Raw genomic sequence first — 24142 nt, 5'->3', positions numbered from 1 at the left:
GTCTCTGAACTCACCTAGAATGGCCCCAGTTCTCAATGGATCTTGCTTCTTGGCACTAAGGTAGCCATGGCTGGCATCCCTGCCATGGGACAGAGTTTTCACTCACTGGGTGTTTTCCCAAGAGTTTGGTATTCATTGTAATCTGATCAGATGACCACGCAGTATAAGTCAGAAGGTATTTGAGTGTTACTGTTACATGGTGTTGTGTTGTCTCTATCGCTGTATTAATCAGCTTTTTGTCACAGTGACAAAATGCCTGTGATTAACAACTTTAAAGGAAGAAAAGAGGGTTTTTGTTATTGATGCTTTAGGGTTGTTTGTTTTGTTTTTGTTTTTTCTGTCTCAGAGTCTTTAAAGTTTTGGGTCATGGTTATTTGGCCTGGTGCCTTGGTCACAATAGTGACACAGTATATCATCTTGAGAATGCAACATGGAGGAGTCCTGCACACCGTGTGGCATCCAGGAAGCAAACAGAGAGACAGGGAGGGACCAGGGTCTCAACATCCTTCCATAGTACATTCCCTGTGGTAGACATCAGCAAAGCAAGCTGGGGAGGAAAAGATTGACTTCATCTTATAACAGGTAAGTCCAGCAGCCAGAGAAGTCAAGGCAGGAACTTAAGGCAGGAACCTGAAGGCAGGAACTGATGTAGAAGCCATGGAGCGGAGCTGCTTGCTGGCTTACTCCCCACAGCTTCCTCAGTCTGCTTCCTTATAGCACCCAGTACTGCGAGCATAGGAGTGGCACTGCCCACAGTGAACAGAGTTCTCCCACATCAATTATCAATCAAAAAATGCACCATACCATAAGCTTGCCTACAGGCCAAGTTTGTAGTTGCATTTTCTCAACTGAGGATCTTCTTCTGCAATAACTCTAGCTTGGGTCAAGTTGTTGTAAAACTAGCCTGCAAAGGAAGATGATAAATGGGGGAAGGGAGAGAAAGGAGAAGGGGGAAAGGAAAAAATATAAATTTTAAATATTCAATATGTAAAGTGTTCAAAGTTCTTAGTGATCAGAGAAATGCAAATCAAAACAACCCTGAGATTCTGCCTTACACCAGTCAGAATGGCTAATATCAAAACTTCAGGTGACAACACGTGTTGGCGAGGATGTGAAGAAAGAGGAACACTCCTCCATTGCTGGTGGGGTTGCAAACTGGTACAACCACTCTGGAAATCAATTTGGAGGCTCCTCAGAAAATTAGAAATAGATCTATCGAAAGATCCAGAAATACCACTCTTGGGAATATATCCCAAAGATGTTCCACCATGCCACAGGGGCACAAGTTCCACTATGTTCATAGCGGCCTTATTTGTGGTAGCCAGAAGCTGGAAACAACCAAGAGGTCCCATGACAGAAGAATGGATACAGAAAATGTAGTTCATTTACACAATGGAATACTACTCAGCTATTAAGAACGAGGACATCCTGAGTTTTGCAGGCCAATGGATGGAACTAGAAAATGTCATCCTGACTGAGGTAACTCAGATCCAAAAGGACATGCACAATATGTTCTCACTAATGAGTTGATATTAGCAAAAAAAAAAAAAAAAAAAAAAAAAAGACAGAATAACCAAGATACAGTCCACAGAACTCAGAAAGGTCAGCAAGCTGAAGGGCCCAAGTGAGCACGACTGTGGTTGTGGGGGAACAAACACAAAGGGGGGAGGGAGAAATGGACAGGGGAGCAAAAGGGGATTGTGTGGGGGAGAGCGGAATATGATCTGGTATTGAGTGGGGGAAAAGGACTGAAGCCCTGAGGGCCAGCAGAAAGAACGGAAACAGGTGACCTCAGGAACAAGGAGGTTGGGAAGACCCTCTAGAATGTACCAGAGACCAGGGAAGTGAGAGACTCTCAAGACTCAAAGGGGAGGACCTACAGTGTGGATAGGGAACTTGTAGAGCCCCCTCCAGCAGAAAAACAGGGCATCAAGTGAGGGATGGGGTTGCTAACCCACAGCCAAAGCTCTGACCCATAATTCTTCCTGTCTGAAAGAAGGGATGAATTGGAGAAGAGGGATGGAAATGGAGAAGAGCCTGAGGAAAAGAAGGTCCAGTGACAGGCCCAAAGTGAGATCCAGCTGAAAGCAAGACCCCAAGACCTGACACCATTACTGAAGCTAGGGAGCACTCACAAAAAGGGACCTATCATGACTGTTCTCCAAAAGACCCAACAAGCAGCTGAAAAAGTCAGATGCAGATACGTGCACCCAACCAACAAATAGAAGCTGCTGACTCCTCTGGTTGAGTTAGGGAAAAGCTGGAGGAAGCTGAGGAGGAGGGCAACCCTGTAGGAGGACCAGCAGTCTCAATTAACCTGGACCCCTGAGATCTCTCAGACACTGGATCACCAACCAGGCAGCATACACCAACTGAGATGAGGCCTCCAACACATGTACAGTAGAGGACTCCCCAGGTCTGGGTTCAGTCAAAGAAGATGCACCTAACCCTCAAGAGACTGGAGGCCCCAGGAAGTTTAGAGGTCTGGGGGGGTACATGGGGTGTGGACATCCTTGTGGAGATGGGGGAGGGGAGTGCAGGGAGGGGGATATGGAATGTGGAACCCTGGGGATGGGGGAGACCAGGAGGGAAATAAAATCTGGAGTATAAAAATAAATTTTTAAAAAACTATTCAATATTTGATGCTGGTAGAGAAACCCAAGACACTGACACAATTGAAAATTGCTCCTTAAGAAACAAGGGGCCGGCAATAGAAAGGTAAGATGCATAGGATGTAGTGAGTGCAGTTACAGGGAAGAGTCTGGAGATAATGTTATTAGAGCAGGGTTTAAGCTGGTTTCAAAGGGCCATGATGTGACTCTGTCAACACATTTGAAGTATTTTCTCTCGGTGATGTCTGTACCTAAGATCTATAATCTATTCTGGATAGACAAACCTTTCTCCTTCTGCATAAAATACACTCAATCAAATAATACCATGAATTTGACTCAGCTTAATAGATGCCCTTTTTATTACTAGTAGGGCAACAAAAATACAGGCTAGGGTAGTTACATAGATGAAAAGGAATTTGAAATGTGGAAATCAGAGCCAAGTGTCCAATAGCTATTTATCTACACTCAATATAGCTATCCCAGCCCAAGCTGCTATTCTAAACCCCAAATGACTAGGAACACATGAAGCATTCTTTTGAAGTGCTAGAATAGATGTGGACTCCCAGAACTTGCTGATTTATTGCAAATTTGAATTCAGTGCCCAGCTGCTGACCTGGATGTCTACTGTTGCCTGCACAGCAGGAAGCAAGACACCATGGTCTGGCCCAGGTTAGGGCAGTCCAGGGAACTCTGGGTTATTCAGCTGGCTTCAGCCATCCCTTAGCTCTGCTGGTTCCTGATATGTCAGTCATCCCAGAGTCCTGCTGGTCCTCGCCTGTGCTCTCCTGGAGGCCTCCACTGTAATCAGGTCTCTGATCTCTCAACTGATCTTGCTTCTCATTTTTAGTGGCTCACTGAGCTCAGTCCTGACTCACATGGGCCTGTGTAGTCAGTCTGGTCATTTCCAAGCCTCACCAGCCTGAGTGTGCTTAAATAGGTACATTCATGGGAATAATTTAGATTTTACTCCCTCCTGATGAAAGAGGGCCCCTATTTGGAAGAATTTATAATAAAAGTCATTTTTAAGAGAAGGCAAACTTCCTCTTGAAGCTTCACTGAGATAATGGAGGCCAAACAGGAAAGAGATACTAGCATCTGTTATGATTCTTGGTCCTCCTCGACAGTAACTACTCCCTTCTTATCCAGATCTTCAAGTCTGACTCCTTTGCTGCAACTTGTACGTCTCCCCAGGCTTCATTTGATGATTGGCCCATATCTTAGTTCAGAAGCCATGCAAACTGTGCCCGAGCACCCACTGAACCTGAAATAATTGCCCACTTGTCTGGGTGAAGGAAAAAATAGCTGTAATCTAAAGGTTTAGGTCTTCTTCTTCCTCTTCTTCTTCTTCTTCTTCTTCTTCTTCTTCTTCTTCTTCTTCTTCTTCTTCTTCTTCTTCTTCTTCTTCTTCTTCTCCTCCTCCTCCTCCTCCTCCTCCTCCTCCTCCTCCTCCTCCTCCTTCTTCTTCCAATAAATATACCACACCTCCTACAAAATAAAATTTTTAAGCTGAATAAAATAATTTTAAAAAACATGTTTAATGGCACAGACATGATTTGAATAATCATCAAAATAAAATTGATTAATTAAAAACAAAAACAAACAAAACAAAAACAACAACAAAAACAAACAAATAAACAATAACCACTGGCTCTATATGATAAAGAGAGGGAGATAAGGATCAGGAAAGACCAAGACAGAAGTTGGTAGGATGTGAAGGAGTTAGAGAGCAGTCAGTCCCTGTGGAAAGTCACCTTGAAAGTGACATCTCTAGTCAGCAGATACACACTGCCAGAGGAAGCTCCATCTTCAATAATTACCAAGAATAAGATATAGAATTCATACAGGACAGAAAAACTGGCTGTCCCTAGCAGCCAGATTGTACAATTTCATAATTTACATGAAATCAAGAGTATTTGGCAAATGGTGATTTCATTCACACTAAATATAGTCCTGAAATAAACCATGATCTTGTCTTGCCTACCAAATAGTAACAGTAAAACTTAAGAGAATAAAATGGCTCATAAATCTAAAAAGTTAGCCCATAGTACAGTAAGACAAATAAATAAAAATGCATCATTTATCTGATAAGGAATTAACAACCAGAATACATAGAGCAGTCTTAAAACTCGGTTTTCAAATGAGCTATAGAGGAGACTGGAGATAGTTCAGTTATGGTCTTGCCGTCCAAACATGAAGACCTGACCTCCCAGCACCTGCCCAAAATCAAAGCCTGGAAGAGGAACGGACATTTTCTTCCCAGCACCGGGGAGGCAGAGACAGGCATATCTCTGGCAGATACTCTGGCCAGTCGACCTCACCTAATGTCCAAGCTTGTGTCCCAGTGAGAGACACTGCTTCAAAAAACAAGACGGATAACTCCTGAGGAATAGCATCTAATCCAGGGCCAAGGAGTCAGAGATAGAGAGATCTGCAGGGCTCACTGGCCAGCAAGCTTAGCATCCTGGCAAATCCTACATCTCGATTAGAGACTATCTCAAAATATAAGGAAGTGAGCACCTGAGGAATGACATTTAACATGTACTTTTGGCCTACACATACAAGACACACACACACACACACACACACACACACACACACGAGAGAGAGAGAGAGAGAGAGAGAGAGAGAGAGAGAGAGAGAGAGAGAGATCAACTCCCCCTGCCCCTTTTTTTGAGACAGGGTCTAAAAGAGCCCAGGCTAGCCTTGAACTCACTATGTAGCCAAGAATGACCTAAGCATTGACCTTCCTGTCTCCACTTCCTGACTGACTGGACTACAGGCATGCTCCACCATCCCTAGTTTAGGTCAGGCTGAGGATCAAACTCAGAGCTTTATGCATGCTTGGCAAACATTCTATAAACTCAGCAAGACACCATACCATGCAAGTTTATACTGTTTCAGAGTGTGAATCTTATACACATTCATTTTTAATCATATACATCTTTCATGTGGTGCTAAATGGAAATAGCAAGTCACAGTCACAAAGAGAAATAGCCAAGGCACTAACTGCAATGTACTGTGTGACTGCATTAGGCAGGCCTGTGACACATAGCAAGTCTGGTGGTTGGCAAGTTTGGTAGATCCAATGTGTTTTTAACATGATAGTTTCAACTTAAAATAGGATTGCTGGATCATAGCCCACTATGCATCTAGGACTAGCTATAGACCAAGACAAGTCCTTTGAAAGAACTACAGCTTTTATGATCCCCAGTGAAATGGAAATTTCTGGTTTCTTTGGAGACTCAGTTGTGTTAATGTGGTGTTTTTCTGGCAACGGTCTTATGAGAGGATGGTTTGCTGAGCAGACATGTGGGATGATGTTTTGCTAAGAACAGACATGTGATGCAGCCTGGGAAAAGGACATATGATATTTTGCTAGAGTGTATGCTTGAGAGAACACATGATGTTTGGAAAGGATATAAATATAGCCCAACAGGCAGTGGATGATGCTAGATAGATAGTATTGATATGCCTTACCATTCTTTGCTGGTCATTGTTGGGCTTTGCTGACACTGATCTTCACTGATGATGCAGGGTGGTATTGGTATGCCTTACCCTTCTTTGTTGGTCATCATTTGTCATGACTTTATAGAGAAAAATGTTCCAAAAACTTCTGATGGTGTTCTGGTGACTTCTTGCCGCTACCACAGACTTGGGCCGATTGACAGAGCCGTGAGGTTTCTTCTGGATCAACTTGCTGATGCTGACTCATGAATGGTGTTTGTGAATAGATCGAGCTGCTGATGCTGATTTGTGTAAACTAAACTGCCGATATCCTAACAACACAGATTAGATTTCCTCCAAAGAACTATTTCTAAACAGGTCCACCTCCTCCTTTACTCTATCAGTCTTTTCTTTCTACTACTTTTGATGAGTGGTGGGATAGAAAAGATATTAAAGCATTTAAAACCCTTATTAAAAATACGTTTTTAAGAAATCTGAGCCTACACTCCAAATTACAGAAACTTAACCTAGCACTAGACTCCACTTTCCTGTCCAGGGGTTGTTTTGTACCACTTACTTTTAGATGACGTTAACAATTCATACAGGCTCCTCCTGGAGTACTGCCTTTGCCAGGCCTATTCTGAGTGCTAAGACCCGAGAACAGTGATGTCCTATTGGCTGGCCAACCGGACTAGCAAGAGCTCCTCCAGTGGTGGTGACCTCTGTATTGGAGTGGGTAGGAATGTCACATGATAGGATGTTCCTGATCTCCATCTAGACTGAGCACTCAAAGAAAGCAGGTAGGATGGTGCAGTCCAGGCAGGTCAGTGACACATGCCTAAACTGCATGCCTCAGTTGGCCTCTCAGTTGGATAAACTGCTCTAAGAATGTTTAGCTCTGTTTAACTAAATTTAACACTTACAGAACCATGAACATATCTTTATTGTCCCAGTGATTTCAGGGATATCAGGTAAATATGTTTCCCTTCAAAGCTAGGACTTAGGATGGATGATAAACACCTTCAATGAATTTATTTTTGTCTGGTGTCACAGGGCAGAGCTGGGATGAAAGGTCCCTTTGGTGAGTATTCTGCATACATCAGTCTTTTGGGGACAGCCTCCTTCTCTCTCTATCTAAAGTCATCTGCAACCCATGCAAGCAGGGCAAAATAGCACTGCTGGTTCTGAGCCTGGCCTAGGACTAATCTATGAAGGAGATACTTCATTGGGGGCTTATTGGTAGGGGGAGAGAATTGATGAGTCACTAGATACCTAAAATCAACCTCTACTCCCAAAGTGGAGAAAGACACATGATTCTTTGGTGGCTTAACATCCCAGTTGGATGAAAAGTACCCAGCAAACAAAAGACAAGGCATGTTTACTAACAGCCCAGAGGTCTGTTGGTCCAAATAGACCCAAATAGACTTACACCATCATCAATGTAATAACACTGTATCCACGTGCGTTAACTTGATCCGGCTGTTCTGGTCCGTGCCTATAGTCTCAGCCACTATGGAAGCTAAGATAGGAGGGCCATTTGAACTCAAAAGATTGAGAACAGACAACCAGACCCTCTTCTCAAACAGGAAACAAACAAACAAACAAAAAAAACCCAAAACTCGTACCTTCATCTGCAAAACCAAACAACTTCCAAATGGAAAAGAAGTACTCTTTCCAGGGTCCAGGGACACTCACTCTAGTAGGGCCCATGAGGGCAAGATAGGGCTCATCCAGCACTCTTTTTCTCTGTGAAAGCAGAAATGCACGAGCTCACATAAGACATGTCACTCGGAGGAGGATAGAGCTGCTCCCATTTTTCCAGCCCAGGATGGCAGCTTCCACCTGTGTTTATTAAGGAGCTAGCAGAAACAGGGCATGGTGAGTTCTGACTCTTCCTGGAAGGAAATGGAATGTATATTTGCCTATGGGACAGATGCACTACTGGAAGAGGAAAGTTCAAGATGTGGTTCAAAGAAAAGAATTTCAAGGGCTGGAGAACTCCCGGGTGGGTAAACATACTTTCTGTGCAAGCATGAGGACCTAAATTTGATCCCTGGCACACACACAAAAGCCAGGCAGGCCTGTACATGCCTGTAACCACACCATTGGGAGAGTGGAGACAGGGGGATCCATCAACAACTCTGCCTGACAGCCCAGCTGGGACAGCCAGTGTCAAGTTCAATAACAGACCCCTCCTTGAGGAAGAGTGATAGAAGATACTGGAAATCCTTCATTGGCTTCTTTACTTGTTTATGTCACACACACACACACACACACACACACACACACACACACACCTATAAGAGAGACAGCACTATACACACACAGCATGCACCTCATACATGACATAACAGAGGGGGGGGGAGGGAGAGAGGGAGAGAGAAAGAAACATTTTTCCTTCTCATTTATTTCAAATTAGGAATTCAAAATGTTTTTCTGTTTCAAATTCTTTTTTTTTTCTTGTGGTTTGGTTGGTTTTTGGTTTTCAAGAGACGATGCTGGCTTCAAACTCACAGAGCTCCACCTGCCTCTGCCTCTGCCTCTGCCCCTGCCCCTGCCCCTGCCCCCTCTGCCCCTGCCCCTGCCCCTGCCTCTGCCTCTGCCTCTGCCTCTGCCTCTCTGCCTCTGCCTCTGCCTCTACCCCTGCCCCTGCCCCTGCCCCTGCCCCTGCCCCCTCTGCCCCTGCCTCTGCCTCTGCCTCTGCCTCTCTGCCCCTCTGCCCCTCTGCCCCTGCCTCTGCTTCTCTGCCTCTGCGCCTCTGCCTCTGCCTCTGCCTCTGCCTCTGCCCCTGCCCCTGCCCCTGCCCCTGCCCCTGCCCCTGCCCCTGCCTCTGCCTCTGCCTCTCTGCCTCTGCCTCTGCCTCTGCCCCTGCCCCTGCCCCTGCCCCTGCCCCTGCCCCTGCCCCTGCCCCCTCTGCCCCTGCCCCTGCCTCTGCCCCTGCCTCTGCCTCTGCCTCTGCCTCTGCCTCTCTGCCTCTGCCTCTGCCTCTACCCCTGTCCCTGCCCCTGCCCCTGCCCCTGCCCCCTCTGCCCCTGCCTCTGCCTCTGCCTCTGCCTCTGCCTCTGCCTCTGCCTCTGCCCCTGCCCCTGCCCCTGCCCCTGCCCCTGCCCCTGCCCCTGCCTCTGCTTCTGCCTCTGCCTCTCTGCCTCTGCCTCTGCCTCTGCCCCTGCCCCTGCCCCTGCCCCTGCCCCTGCCCCTGCCCCTGCCCCTGCCCCTGCCCCTGCCCCTGCCCCTGCCTCTGCCTCTGCCTCTGCCTCTGCGATGCTGGCATTAGAAGCAGGCACCACCATGCCCAGCCCTCCCTCTCTCTCTACAAGAATGAACAAATAGCATCTCGGTGAAACAGTATCAGGGAAGAGCCCTTTCCTAGCACTTCCACCTTCCTGACATGCAGACCAGGGCAATTGGCTGACTTCCTACTGTACCTTTGACAAATTCTAGTGTCTTGTCATATCTGGAGCAAGTTGAGTGGTAACAGTCTGACATGGCCACCCCAGGCTCCCATGCCCCCAACCCCACCTAAAACAGATTTGAAAGTCAGAAAACCTAGCCTCCTCCCACTTAAAAACCATGTCTGCAAATCACCCAGGAAATAATGTATTTCCTCAATAAAACAGGAGCCTCATACTTCTTTTGTGAAGGGCCAAAGAAAACTTTTCGGAGTCCTTTAGTCTGTAGACTGACCCCAGATCGAGGCTAGGTGCCCACAGCTGCTGACTGCGTTGTTCCATTTGGCATGGTTGGCCACTCAGCTCCTTCCTTTCTCTCCTTCAGGGTGGGGTAGAGAGCCACAGAGACTGTTTCACTGGCCCGTGTAAGCACCCGTTTCTACTCTGAACAATCTCGGCATGAAATTTCCAGACATGATTGACAATGTCTGCTTGCCCCAGAAGCTCTATTTGACTTCCCAGACCCATTCTTCAGAAGAGAGGGGTGCTCAGACCCAGGACACAGTGCAGGGACTCTGCTTCCACAGACAGGCTCCCACATTCTTCTGCCTTATTTGGTCTATGATGCAGCAGAGGATGCAGTACCCCGTCTCCAGGAGTTGGAGGGACAGGGGGTCACTTCAGACTGGGGAGACATGATGGCATTCTGTATCCGGTGACACAACTGGGTATCAGAATAATCAAAGGAGGGTTGTGACAATGCAGCGTAGACTCGAATGGCTCTGGTGTCAGGGCAATTTCAGAGATGCATGTGCATCCATCCTCCCTGCTCAGAGCCCCTGGGTGCCAGACAGGGCTAAGCAAGCACAAATCCCAGCAGCACCTTGTCAAGGCCAGCTGCTTTCGTGTGCAGCCAGCTCTGTCCCGGCATTTGAAAGTCAGACAATGAGACCTAGTGTTGGAGGGAAACCAGTTCCTTGAGTCTGCAGACATGATACCTTAGGACAAGGCGAAACAAAAATGATTCCATAGTCTTTTATTTCGTTTGTATCATCGGTGACTGGACATTTTCAGTCGCTTGCGGTTATACCAGACTGAAAATTATGCCAAGGTTGCTACCAGCATTCAGGTCCTGGCAAGGCGAAGGAGGCAGTGCCAAGAAACATAACAAACGAAGACAGAGCTCAGCCATCCGGGCGCTCCCTTAGTTTGAGCCTGGGGTGCAGGTGAGGAGGCTGCACAGCAGCTTTGCGGTAATGCTTGCAGGGAGAACATTTCATCTCTGAGCTGAGCTGTGCCAGTTGGTGACTTAATATCCATATGGTAATGCGATACGGTCAGCGCAAAGGCAACTCGCTAGCCAGACTGCGGCCTCATAAAGACCAAAGTCCTGCCCATACATCAACGGGAATGGCTTGGAACTCGGAGCTGAGCATTCTGAAGCAATCGGACATGAATTCACCTTCAGGAGCTTAGGAGCTGATGTCACCAGGAAAGTGAAGTCATCAGAAATGACCTAAACTGATGGGAACCTGCCAGAGGGGAAAAAAAGCCATACTGTGCAGACACAGCTTAACTTCTCCTGACTCCTGGGTTTCAGATTTCTTGGAGTCTGCTGTTCGTTCTCTCTCTCTCTCTCTCTCTCTCTCTCTCTCTCTCTCTCTCTCTCTCTCTCTCTTCTTTCCCTAACTCCCCTTCTCCCTCTCCCTCCCTTCTTCCCTCTCTCTCCCTCTCTCTCCTTCCTTCCCATTCCTCCCCTCTTTGTGCATGCATGTGTGTGTGTGTAAATAAGGAGTTTTTCCGAGTGAGGCCAACAGAGGATACGTGGTCCTCGACATCATGTGGTGGGAAGACCCTGAAAATAAACAGTGCAGTTCCACTGCTCAACTGCTCCAACGCTCGAGAGGTATCCCCACCCTTTCATCCAGGAGTTCTCATCTGTCTCTACAGATGCACAGAAAAATAACAGTAGCATGTTTTTAGTAAGCAGCCACCAGCGTGAATAGACTGTTAGCACCAGCGGATGCCCAGAATCACAGTACTGAAGTTCATTGAGTGGTGATGGACTCACACTACAAAACCAGCCTTTTACATCTTTGAAGATTTTATTTTTAGTCCTTTGAGAACTTCAAACAATACATTTAATCACATCCACCGTTCTGCAAATTCCTCCAAGATCTAAAACCATTCCTTGCTTGTTGTGATGGGTTTGAATATGCTTGGCCCAGAGAGTGGCACTGTTAGAGGTTGTGACCCTGTTGGAGTAGGTGTGTCAATGTGCCTGTGGGCTTTAAGACCCTTTCCTAACTGCCTGGAAGTCAGTATTTTGCTAGCAGTCTTCAGATGAAGATGTAGAACTCTCAGTTCCTCCTGCCCCAGGCCTGCCTAGATGCTGCCACGCTCCTGCCTTGATGATAATGGACTGAACCTCTGAACCTGTAAGCCAGTTCCAATTAAATGTTATGCTTATAAGAGTTGTCTTGGTCATGGTGTCTGCTCACAGCAGTAAACTCTAACTAAGGCACTTGTCAACTTTGTCATCATTTCACCTAATTTGGTTTTAGCCCATGAAGTCTAACTTGTGCTTCCCATATACTCTTAACTGTGCGTCCTTCAGCTGGGGTATGGTCAGCTTACCAAGGGCTATATGGCTACACTCTTCTCTCTCTCTCTCTCTCTCTCTCTCTCTCTCCCTTTCTTTCTTTCTTCTCTCTTCCTTTCTTTCTCTTTTAGCATTAAAAACATGCTTTTAATAACTTCACTTCCACCATATACTCCCTGTATCAGCCCATCACTGAGGGAGGGCAGGGCTGGAGCACAAGGCATGACCTGAATGAAGCAGAAGTCATGGGAAAGTGTTTTTTACTGGCCTGCCCTCCATTGCCTGATAAGCCTGCTTTCTTATACCTCCTGGGACCACCTGGCCAGAAGTGTCACTACCCACACTGGACACCCAACCCACATTAATCATTAATTTAAAAGATGTTCCACAAACTTGTAAAGTCCTATCTGATGGAGACTTTTTTCCAATCCTCAATTCTGAGTCCCGTTTCCCAGTTGACCCTAGCTATCAAGTTAACAAAAAGCAGTAAGCACAGGTAACTAACGATTTTATAAGTGGGAGGGGTGGTGGAGGAATGAACTCTGTAAGGGGAGGATTAGAAGGGCAGCATTTGGGATGTAAATAAATAAACAAATTTTAAAAATAAAAATAAAATAATCAGATATTAATAGTTTTAGTTTGTAATAAAACAAATCAATACTCAATGGATAATAAATAAGATGAAATTAAATGATAAATCACTCAACTATAATCATTTATAACATAAGACTTACTTTATAGGGCTACCCTTTTAAAGAAAACTGATTTTTCTTCTCCCAGCAGCTATCAGCGGACAATGGTTCCTTAGAAGAACCTCATGCCTACTTCCCCTCTTCAGGCTGCCATTTTTATCTAACTTGAGCTCTCACAGGACTTGTGTGTTCTTTTACAGTCACTGTGAGTCCATACGTGCAGCTCTTATGCCTGGAAAATGCTATTTTCTTGTAGTCATCCACCACCTCACAGCATTACATGCTTTGGGCCCCCCTCCCACAATGCTCCTTGAGGCTTTGGAGGAGCATGGGTGAGGGATGTCCCATTGAGGGTGAGCATTTCTCAGTCTCTTACTCTCTTTACTTTGACCAGCTGTAAATCTCTGTGTTGTCACCCACATTGCTACAACCTCCTGATCTTTGACAAAGAGGCCAACCACGTATACTGGAGAAGAGGTGGCATCTTCAACAAAAGATAGTGGTCTAACTGGACAGCTACCTGGGTAGAAGAATATAGCGCAGTCCTTATCCTTCACCACACAGAACTCGACTCCAAATAGTCAAGTATCTCAATAGAAAACCTGATCCCTTGAATCTGATGGAGAGGAAACTAATGAATATTTTGAACAGGAAAGGACTTTCTAAACGTGACTGTGATATAGCATAGGTTTTACAACCAATGATTAATAAACGGGATCTGTAGTCTGTGCTCTTTTGAACATACTCAAAAGCAATAAGAGTACTAAAAAAAAAACAACAACAGTATTTCCCTACAGATCAGGACTAGCTGGGATGTTTTTCACCCTCTTGCATGGGCTCTTTTTATGCTGATTTGAATCAGTTATTGAATTTAGAAACCATTAATAGGTCAAGGTTCAAACTTTGGAAACCATTGAGAATGAACCCATTTGGGAACAGAGGCAAATAAAATATGAGTTAGAGTCTTCACCGTGGGAAATACCCTGGGTTTGGGTGGGGATTTAAGGCCAGGAAATAGGAGATAAAGACCAGCTGCCACCTTGCCATGAATTACTACCAGTTGCCACTGGAGACCTTTCATTAGAGCTGATCTACTCACCACTCCCAATAAGAGAAAGAACATAAACTCCTGCTGAGGACCTAATAGAAATCATGTACCATAAACCTGGGCCACTGAACCAAAGAGACAGCCACCCAGGAATGAAGCACTTGGAGTGATGGGCCACTCATGATGATATGGAGTGATATGATACTAGATGAACTCAGAGCCTTTATGCAAAGGCAAGCTCTAGTAAATAATACGTTTAAGTATCTATGGCAAGTCACCAAACTAATAACCAGGGTTGTCTTTGAGTATTGTTGTAATGCCAAAAAGTGTAGGCCAGCCCTGTTGAATAAACTAGTATGACCAAAATCCAGTAGACACTGGACTGATCTTCAAAAACAGAGCAAATAGCTACTGAGCTTTTTCTAGGCTGTGCACTATAATAAATTTGCCAAGCCTTTAACTTGATTGAATAGAGCATATGCTTGACTAAACTAATAGAACTCTAGCTTGAAAGGTGAGTTTAAAATACCATTCAACATGTGTTGGAGCTGAAACCAGATGTCACTGATGATCCTTTGATGATCCTTTGAGCATACTTTGCTGAAATATCAATAACTCTCAAACACTAAGGTTAACATTGGAACAAATTCATTCCCTATAGAATGACCGTGTTCACTTCACAAAGTGGGGAATTTAAATGGCTCAGTTTCGTGTTTTGTTTCCATTAGAAATAATTCCCTGTGCACCAGCAAAAGAAGTTCATCTGCAGTGTGTGTGTGTGTCTGTGTGTGTGTGTGTGTGTGTGTGTGTGTGTGTGTGTGTGTGTGTGTGTGTGTGAAGACCCATGTTGATTGCCTTTGGGGTGTATTACAGCAGTCAGTAGGAGCAGCAGTATGCTAGTGGGGTGCACTCCAAATATTTGGAAACCAGATCTTACCTTCAGCTTTCTCCTCTCACTCCACTCTGAGCCACCTGCGGCAGCGTTAATGACAAGCTCGTGAGCCATGCAGCCAACCAATGAAGAAAGCAGGTTCAGCCCTTCTGTCAGTATGAGGCTGCTAGTATCACAGACAGGCTGGCCTCTATAGAAGGCTAGTATCACAGACAGGCTGGCCTCTATGAAGGGCCAATATGTTTGTAAGTACTGATCACTGCCTCACCTGATTGCTTTCTCCTACGGAGGAATAGGAAACTTGTGGTTAGGGATCTGACATACTGTGTAGAAAATACTGATCTCATAGGTTTATAAAGGGAAAAGCACCACACAGGTGTTCGGATTCTGGTTGGGTATATGGGTACTTTCCAAGAGATTAATTCCATAATACAGCTTTTGAGCCAGCCCTGGATGATAGCCAAGGAAGAGGACTCTGAAGGAGCGCGGGGAAAGCCTTCAGTGACGGGGAGGGACCTGTAAAGGTGTGGTTGTAAAATCCCAGGGAAGAACACATTGAAAATAAAGTATTGTGCAATTGGGTGGTTCACAGGGAATTAATGAATAGATCGGCAGGTGGAGATGCTAGGGCCTGAGCAAGAATAGCAAGGCAGTGAGTCTCCAGGAGTGGATGGTAGGAAGGAAGAGGAAGGTACCCAGTGGGTGATTTTTACTATCCTGTCTTATCCTTCCTTTCCTCCTCTTTCACCTTCTCTACACAGTGTTTCAAGTAGTGATCTTGGGAGCAGATATGTTGCATGATTCAAGTATACAGACTTACCTGTGCCTTAAAAAAACATATATGACCTACTTCTACCAGCCTCTCATCTGTTTCTCACTATGGCTCAATACAGCAGAAAGCCAGGAGACACTGCGATCATAACAACTCTTCTAAAAGAAAGCATTTAATTGGGCCTTACAGTTTCAGAGACTGAGTCCTGTTATTAGCATGGCAGAAAGCACATAGACAGACAGGGTACCAGAGAGGTAGCTGAGAGTTCTGCACTGGGAAAGGCAGATGACAGCCAAAGGAGGGGGAAGGGAGAGAAAGACACTCTGGGCCTGGCTTAAGCATTAGAAACCCCAAAGCCCACCCAGTGATACACTTCCTCCAACAAGGCCATATCTCCTAGTAGTGCCACTCCCTGGTGACCAAACATTCAAATCTGTGAGCCTATTGGTGCCACACTGGCCTCCCCATCTTAACTGAAAAGGACAGAGTGAACTGGGCTAATCTGGATTTCTGAGAATCAGATATCAGAATAGGGCTAAATGTTCAAGGTTTTGTTAGAAAAAAAAAAAAAGCTCTCATGAGACAGTTGCCAAGAGCTGTCAGACTACCATGCAATGGAAGCAAACTAGGAAACAAGGTTAACTGTAAATCTCAGACCATGGTATGTCTGAAGGCCTTCAGCATACTCCTACAGCTGGAGATTCTCAAGGTGTAGTCTTGTGGCAACTTCTGAGTCTTAGCTTTCACTGGAACATTTGGAGAGTATTGGAATGAAATATAAAACATGCACTTGGTTAACATGTTGACATTACTGATTCTAGAAAGGGAAAGAGAAATTGCAAATCAAGAGAGAAGGGATAGAGTGTATTAACTTTCCGCAAAGTCTTTGTTTTGGTGTTGTTTCTTTTCTTTCTTGCCTGTTTGATTTTTTGTTTTGTTTTTGTTTTTAGAGACAGAGTTTCCCGTGTAGCCTCGGCTGACCTCAGACTGAATGAGATCTGTCTGCCTCAGTCTGTGATTGTTGTTTAAGTGCTGTGATTAAGACATGAGCCACCCGTATGACAGCAGCAAACCACTGAACTGAGAATAGGACCCCCGTTGAAGGAATCAGAGAAAGAACTGGAAGAGCTTGAAGGGGCTCGAGACCCCATATGTACAACAATGCCAAGCAACCAGAGCTTCCAGGGACTAAGCCACTACCTAAAGACTAAACATGGACTGACCCTGGACTCTGACCTCATAGATAGCAATAAATACCCTAGTAAGAGCACCAGTGGAAGGGGAAGCCCTGGGTCCTGCTAAGACTGAACCCCCAGTGAACTAGATTGTTGGGGGGAGGGCGGCAAGAGGGGGAGGATGGGGAGGGGAACGCCCATAAAGAAGGGGAGGGGGAGGGGGATGTTTGCCCGGATACCGGGAAAGGGAATAACACTCGAAATGTATATAAGAAATACTCAAGTTAATAAAAAAAAAAAAAAAGAAATACTCAAGTTAATTAAAAAAAAAAAAAAAAGACATGAGCCACCACCACCCAGAAAGTTACTTATTGTCTTTCAGGTTGGCACTTTATGCATGTGTTTCATGAGGAGTTGTCTTAAATTCTTAAAAGTTTAAACAAAAAAAAAAATTCCAAATTAGGTTGGTTTTTGTGCTAAACAACTGACATGTAGTGACACAACAAAGCAAATTCAGGTGAGGAGCCATGAACTTTTTTAAGAGCCAGGAGCTTTTTTAAGAGACTCAGAGATGAGTCTTGTTTGTGTTCGGAAAAGTGGAGCAGCAGAAGTGGAAGATGAGTCCGTTGGTAAAGTTCCTCCTGGGAAGCATGAGGTTCTGGATTTGAACCTCTGGCATGCTCGTACAAAGCCAGCTATCCAGGTGGATCCTCTGTGCCCGTGATCTTACTGCAGAGAGCATCCCCTGGGTTTGCTAGCTCTCCGATCTAGTCCAATCAGTTGACTCTGTCTCAAAAGATAAAGTGGAGACTAACTGACGAGAATACCTGATGTTGACACCTGGTCTATACCTGCACCTGCAGACATACATGTGAGCACACGCACAGACACACACACACACACACACACACACACACACACACACATCAAGTAACATAGGCAGGGCATGATGTGAGGCAGAGGCAGGAAAGTCAGGAGCTACACAATAAGGGCTCTGTCTATGAAACAACCACACCCAACTCCTGCACCAAATTAAACTCCAGGAACCCAGGCAAGTTAGGCAGGCATGTAAATAAAGGTATCAGCTCTCTAAGAATCAATCTTCTATTACTCATTTTGTGTTTATATTTCACACTGTGAGTTCACAGATGGTTCAACACAAGAAAGCCCCAAAACTCAGCTCTGTACTTGACCCAGGGCAGGAAAAATGTGACTCAGATTAGCATGTGACATCCACAGCAGCAGACCTACAAACCTGATTTATTTGTCTGTCATCTCCCTAAATCACATTTATGTGAATAAGGTGACCTAATGGATTTAAAACTGAAATAAAACAGCTCAATGGAAATGGACTGAGTCTCAGGCCCGCATAATGAGTGCCTCCATTAGAAGCAAGGCCACGGGCTAAGGAGTAGAAGAAACAGCAAGAAACTGGTCTTTCCCACGCTCATGAGAGGTCATGATGTCCCTCCACTGAAGTCACTAGGCTTGCAAGAGGCAGGGTGTGCTCTACACGTGGGAGGTCTGTGTTCTCCTTCCTTCTCTGTGATCAGTTTTTAATGGATGCATTTCCTGTCCTGTTCTTTAGGGAGATGGTCCTTAAAAGTAAGGATTGGGAGGGGGAGGGGAAGGGAGGAGGAGAGGGAAAAGGAGGAAAAGGAAAGGTTAGTTAAGAATCAGTGTTACTGGGTTTTGTCAGATAATTTTTGTTCCTTTAAGGGTTTTGGTTTGGACTCCTCTCCCGTTGTGTATAATTTTAAAAATCCACACTTGGCTTGGCTTTATTAAGGCCTAACCAAATCTCCTATTTCCCTACTCTTCCCTCCCTTAAAGTTATTTTATAGCCCCTGTCCAGTAGGAAGAAGCCATGGAGAGTCATTAGCCCAATTCCCTGGGTTTGGGGGTCTAGAAATGATCATTCTAAAGGTTGTCATTCTAGGAAATTTGGGAACGGTCATAATTTGAATGGGGAGGAAATGGGTGGAATTGATTGTATAGCCATAATTTAATTGATAGAAATCTTTATATTGATGCAATGTGAAAACTATATTTTCTCACATTGGAACATTTCATTGGTAGAATTTTTTATTTCATTCTATTTTTTTCTTTTATTGATGGTATGAATTTCCTATATTGATACAAATTTGGGATTGATACAAATTTTTGGCCCTTAGACAGGCAAATCATCTAAAAATATAAGGCTTAGACCCAGTCCTTCTAACTGCTATTACAAACTGTTCTCAGTTGATTGAGCAATACCAGTTAAGGGCCAGATAACAAACTCATGGTTCTGAATTAATTATTAAAAGGGTGTTTTCAGGATATTTCCATTAGAAATAGCTGAGAGTAATGAAGGGGCAATAGTCAGATATACTTTGCATAGATAGTCTTCAAAAGCATCAGAAGTCCAAAGAATATGACAGTTAAGACATTCATTGCTAAAAATCATTTGACTGGAGACGTGCATGTCTGCTCCTGACAGTACCCCCTTCACAGTTCGGAGAGGATGTTGGGCATCATTACCTCCAGGAGGTTGCTTTGTGGCAGAGCAGTCACTAGGCATAAGCTTCCTGTTTCGTCTACAGACAATGCTGTCCAGAGAAGGACACATGTTGCAGAACAGTCGACTACTGGCTTTGAGATAGGGACAATGGCCCTTCAATTTTCTGCATAGTAAGTCTGTCAGATAGATGATCCTTGGCCAGAAGGCTAGAGACAGATGCTCTTGGATTCTGAAAAATGGGGGACTGTCCAGATAGTCAGCTGTCTCTACATTGGCTTAGTTTTGGAAGCAATGTTTAGTGCTTCCTGTATTTTCAGGTAGTATTTAAGTCATTCTTGGATTTCTGATGGGGTTGAAGACTGGTTGTAGTCTCATAGCCAACCTAAGCTGTTTAGCATTGAGAGAGATAATATAGATTTGAGAGGATGATTTTCAGATGGTATACAAGCTAAAACCAGGACATAACTCAGGTGTAGAATTGTAAGCCATTTAAGTTAGGATAGATGGCAGAGTACTTTATCTAAATTGACAAATTGATGGACCGGATGACATTTGTTCCTCATTCAGTGTAATTTACTTGTCATGAATTTTTTTCAATTTATATCTGGGAGAAGGGTTTTTTTTTTAATTGGACAGAAAAGGTGAGCTATAGGGAGAGGAACAGGAGCCATGTGTGGTCTGGGGGCTACTAGAACTGGTGACAGAGGCAGAATTCTAATATAGGATAGCTGATGAGTTTAGAGCAATAGATTCTTCACCCAGCAGTTGTGTTATCTGGCTGATTTAAAATGTTAGAACTGTCTGGTGTTTTCCATCCATGACGACTCAGGTGGGCGGGAGAAAAGACACAGCTAGTCACTGGATGTTTGGCCAGCAGAGACTGAAGCAGCTTGGCAAAGCTAGCTGTGAGGGCTGGGTGAGATGGTCGTTGATAGCACCAGGCAAGGAGCAAGCGTAAAGCATGGATTTTTTAAATTACACACAACACACTCCTGCGACATTTCTGAGTTATTTCTCATCCCCACAGCCTTCCAGTCACCTTACTCGGGATCCTATTTCTTTTCCTGACCTCTGAGAAGTTCAGTTCTCTGAGAATTTGTCGTGTCTGTGATTTTATCAATGTTCTGAGTCTCCTCTGCTTTTCACTTAGTGTGTAGGGGCTCCCATAGCCTGTGATCCAATGATCCATCACAGTTACATATTCCCAAAGGAACTTTTACAAAACGACTGCATTTCCTTACCTATTTGCATATGTCTGGGGGTGGTCAGAGCATCGCTGGCATGCTGCTGGGAGAAGGCACCACAAAGTCCAAAGTGGGGCGTTCACAGCGGTTCCCTATCTCCTCTCTGCGTAGCGTTGCTGGCATATCGCCAAGAGAGGGAGCTGGAAATTGGTTCCACGGGTCTACCTTTTCCTCGTGGTATCTGCAAGCAGTTGAACAGGGGAAAAGACAGCCCATGATGGGGAGAACCAGGTCTGATTGTGAGTGAGTGCTAAGAGTATGGAGAGGGCTAGAAGAGAGAAGGCCTTCCTTGAAAGTTTTAGAAACTGCTCTTTAGAATGAAGGCCTTCCCCCATTGGTCCTTAATGAAGAGCTGATCTTTGCTTGTTCATACTTGTTTATTTGATGGTGGATGTGAATGCATACCCCTTTGTAGGATGATGTCATCGCACAGGTATAGGCAGGTACAAGATAGAACAAGGCCTGTCATTGGACGAGAAGGAAGAATGGGCGAGAGAAAAGTTTTAGAGAGGGGAGGAGGCAGAGGAAGCCTCAGAGGCTGATGTTAAGATTCCTCTCTGCACATTTACAGGTTGTTATGAATATTCTTAAGGGATGGATGTGTACAGGGCTTTGTATGTTTAGGTCGGCAATTATATCTTATCAATTGGATCAGAGGTTGTTGTGCTGTGTGTTCTTTCAGGTGACGGTTTAAGTTTAGGAGAGTGTGTGGCAGCCAGAGACACTAAGCCGCCACAGAATTGGGATGTGTGTTTCTGGCATGGTGACAGCCATGGGAACTAGATGAGTAGAGAGATTGTTGCCAGGCTCAGAGAGAAGCCTTCGGCAGTGTGATATGGGATAGAGCAAAGTGGGTGAGAGGCTTTGCTGACTGAGATGAAGATATCTACCAGATATCTTGGGGCACTATGATGTCAAATCTAGTGCAGGATAAAAGACACCATTTTTTTTTATAATTTTACAGCAACACCCCTTACTCAGGGTAAACCAGGGATTAAATACCTTTTGCAGGAAGGAATGTTCAGGAAGGGAAGCTCATTGTCTTCTCTGTAAATTGAATCTCTTATAAGCATCACCTGTCAATAAAAGAGTCAATGGCCAATGAGCTGAGACAGAAAATAGGAGTTGGACACTGGGGTTGGGGATTTAGCTCAGTGGTAGAGCGTTTGCCTAGCAAGCAAGCACAAGGCCCTGGGTTCGGTCCTCAGCTCCAAAAAAAAAAAAAAAAAAAAAAAAAGGAGTTGGTCACTGGCAGGAAGAGAGAGGATTCTGGGAAATAATGAGCATATAAAAGAGAGATTAAAAAAAAAACTCAGAGGAGAGAGCCACAAGAGATAGATTGCGAAGTTGGACATAGCAGGTAGATGAACTCAGGGAGACTTAAGGAGACACAGAGAAAGAAGCAGGCTGGGACTGAAAAAGCAGTAACTAACCAAATGGTAGGCATAGAGTAGTTTAAATGGATTAAATAAGTTACAAATTAGGCAAGGAATGAGCCAAAGCTTATAGCCAAGGTGTTTATTTATTAATAGTCTCAGAGTCTCATTTCAGGAGCCAGGGCTGAAAAGGAAAATGGATTTAAAAACATCTTAACAGCTATCTTTACCTCATAATTGTGGAGAGCTCTAGGTGTTTATGCTATGTGACCAGCCCATGGTCCTCAGTGGGGTATCATGGTTACACGTTCCAGAGCAGGTAGAGGCTGGCAGGGAATGGCTCCACTCCTGCCATGCTCATGCTGTGATTCCCAGGGTTTGAGCTCATTCGACTTTACCATTTCTTATACCTGTCTGGTAACAAGGTCCCACACGCCCTACAGGTAGACATCACCACAGCCTGCAAGGTTGTGGAAGCTCTGCAGGGCTTTAGTGTATGACAAACCCTAGAAACACCTGCAGCACGCATGGGAAATTCCAGGACCTTTCACGAGAGGAGTCAGTATTACGTGGCAGAGGAATTCCAGTCTTCTGTGTTCGTTGTCCTCCCTGCCTTCCCTGCAAGGGAGGCAGCCGAGGCAGCTGATCTTTGTTGCATTTAGCCTCACAGTGGTCGCTTGTAAGCAGGGATGCTGTGTCTGCACTCGTCATCAGATGTACAGGCACTCAGTGCAAAGGTGCTTTTTGCTGTTCTACAGTTGTAACACTATAACTGGTAACAGGCCAGTTATTATGACATACCAAACTGATGTCAAGAGCCATGGCTTCAATAGCCCCCCATCCTCCCTCTCCCTCCTCTCCCTCTCCCTATTCCTCTCACATGTAGATTTGTCAAAAAGATCTGCTTAAGTCCATGCAGTGTGCAGTGCTCAGCTCCCTACATGTGGGCTGGATTCCATAAACGGCAGGAGAGAATTGCAGGTCTATGTAGATGAGAAGTATTTGCTCCCTGAAAATAAAACATCAACTTGAGAAAGGGCACTGGCATCCGGTTTTATTTATTCATTTAAATTTGTGTTTTGTTTTCTGCACCAGCTAGTTTTCTGGTCCTGAAATTCCCAAGAGAAGCAACTCAAGTAAGGGGAGATTGTTGTGTTTGCAGTCTCAGGAATACAGTGGGGAAGGTGTGTGGCCCTATCCACACTGGCAGGAGTGGAAGCTGGTAGTTCCTCACATCCTGGTGGATCCAGTCACAGAAAACAGAACCAGAAGCAGGTTCTAGCTCTGCTAGAACCCCAAACCCCCATGATCCCAGGCGCTATGTCTACTAGCTAAGTACCCAAAGAGTCTACAAGTTTCTAAAACACTGTCACCAACTAAGAACTAAATGCTTGAAACATGAGGCTCTGTGTGTGTGTGTGTGTGTGTGTGTGTGTGTGTGTGTGTGTGTGTGTGTGTGTGTGTAGAGGGTGTGTGTGAGGGGTGTTTCATATTCAAATTCTAACATTTTTCTGAGAATTAAAAACTCTAAAACATGGGTCCTTCATTAGAGCTGGATATGTATTCATTTTTGTCTTAATGATGTAATGATGGGTTTCTGTAACTTGCTGTAGGTGTCTCAGTGCAAATAACATGCCAAACACATTACTTTGAATGGATTATCACTATCACAACACTAGACAGTCTGCCTCAGTACAATTAGCCTCATCCTCTGCATCCCATAACTCCTCTGCGCTGTCTCTCACTGTACCACACAGAAACCTGACACCCAATCTGACACCATGATTTGAATCTGGGGACCACAAGATTCCTATTCCTCCCTAGGGGAAAGCAATCAGGTGAGGCAGTGATCAGTACTTATAACCACATGGGCCCTTCAATAACCGGTGACCTCTACAGAGGTCAGCAGGTCCCCGACGCTCAGCAAGTTCACACTCATTGAAGGATTAGTCTTCAACTTGTCACAGGATACAAATTCAAGTAAAGGGCTGAGCATAAATATTCACAAAGAGAAGGTAAAGTCACTTCACATCATGCTAGCAAAAATATATAAATGACATCACCAGATACTGGCAAGGATATGGGGCGGCAGGGATTTTCACAATGCTATTGAGTTTGCAGTTTGGGATATGTGTTGTAGAGGGAAAGAAGTAAGTGTTACACAGAGACATGCACACATCTTGTGCCCTGATAATCTGACCCCTATGTAGATAATCCTAGAGAAAATACAGCAAGAATATTTGAAGAAATATGTCAAGAAAGTTCTTAACAGAAGCTTTTGTAACTAAGTAGAAAATAGTGGTATTTAATTTACGTAAAGTTTAAAAACACACCAAGATGAAGTAATATGCAATCCAGAGATTGACACACACCACGGATTTCACCTTGTCTGA

At 44.7% G+C, this 24142-nt stretch overlaps 1 protein-coding gene across 4 annotated transcripts in view; it reads right to left on the bottom strand.

Moving 5' to 3' along the window:
- Positions 1–2945: 2945 nt before the first annotated feature.
- The window catches only part of LOC148000989 (uncharacterized), a 54571-nt gene continuing 33374 nt past the window's right edge, over positions 2946–24142 (bottom strand). The window contains exons 3-8 of one of the 4 annotated variants that reach the window (XR_015638305.1): positions 22630–22758; positions 21376–21449; positions 20371–20554; positions 14725–14961; positions 6090–7802; positions 4011–4097 (exon numbers count right to left, since the gene is read on the bottom strand). Coding sequence is in view for 1 of the 4 variants with exons in the window: in XM_087586859.1 (XP_087442985.1) it covers positions 3922–4097; positions 7682–7802; positions 14725–14793 (366 nt within the window). In the remaining 3 variants the exon portion in view is untranslated. Of the gene's footprint in view, positions 4098–6089; positions 7803–9684; positions 10978–14724; positions 14962–20370; positions 20555–21375; positions 21450–21876; positions 22759–24142 lie in introns of those variants that run through there. The other 3 variants (XM_087586859.1, XR_015638306.1, XR_015638307.1) reach the window with 3 other exon arrangements.

Source organism: Rattus norvegicus, chromosome 15, assembly GCF_021556685.1.
Source record: "Rattus norvegicus strain SHRSP/BbbUtx chromosome 15, alternate assembly SHRSP_T2T, whole genome shotgun sequence".
In the NCBI taxonomy this organism is placed as follows: Eukaryota; Metazoa; Chordata; class Mammalia; order Rodentia; family Muridae; genus Rattus; species Rattus norvegicus.
Note: the sequence above shows the minus strand (reverse complement) of the source record. Positions and strands in the feature narration are given on the sequence as shown.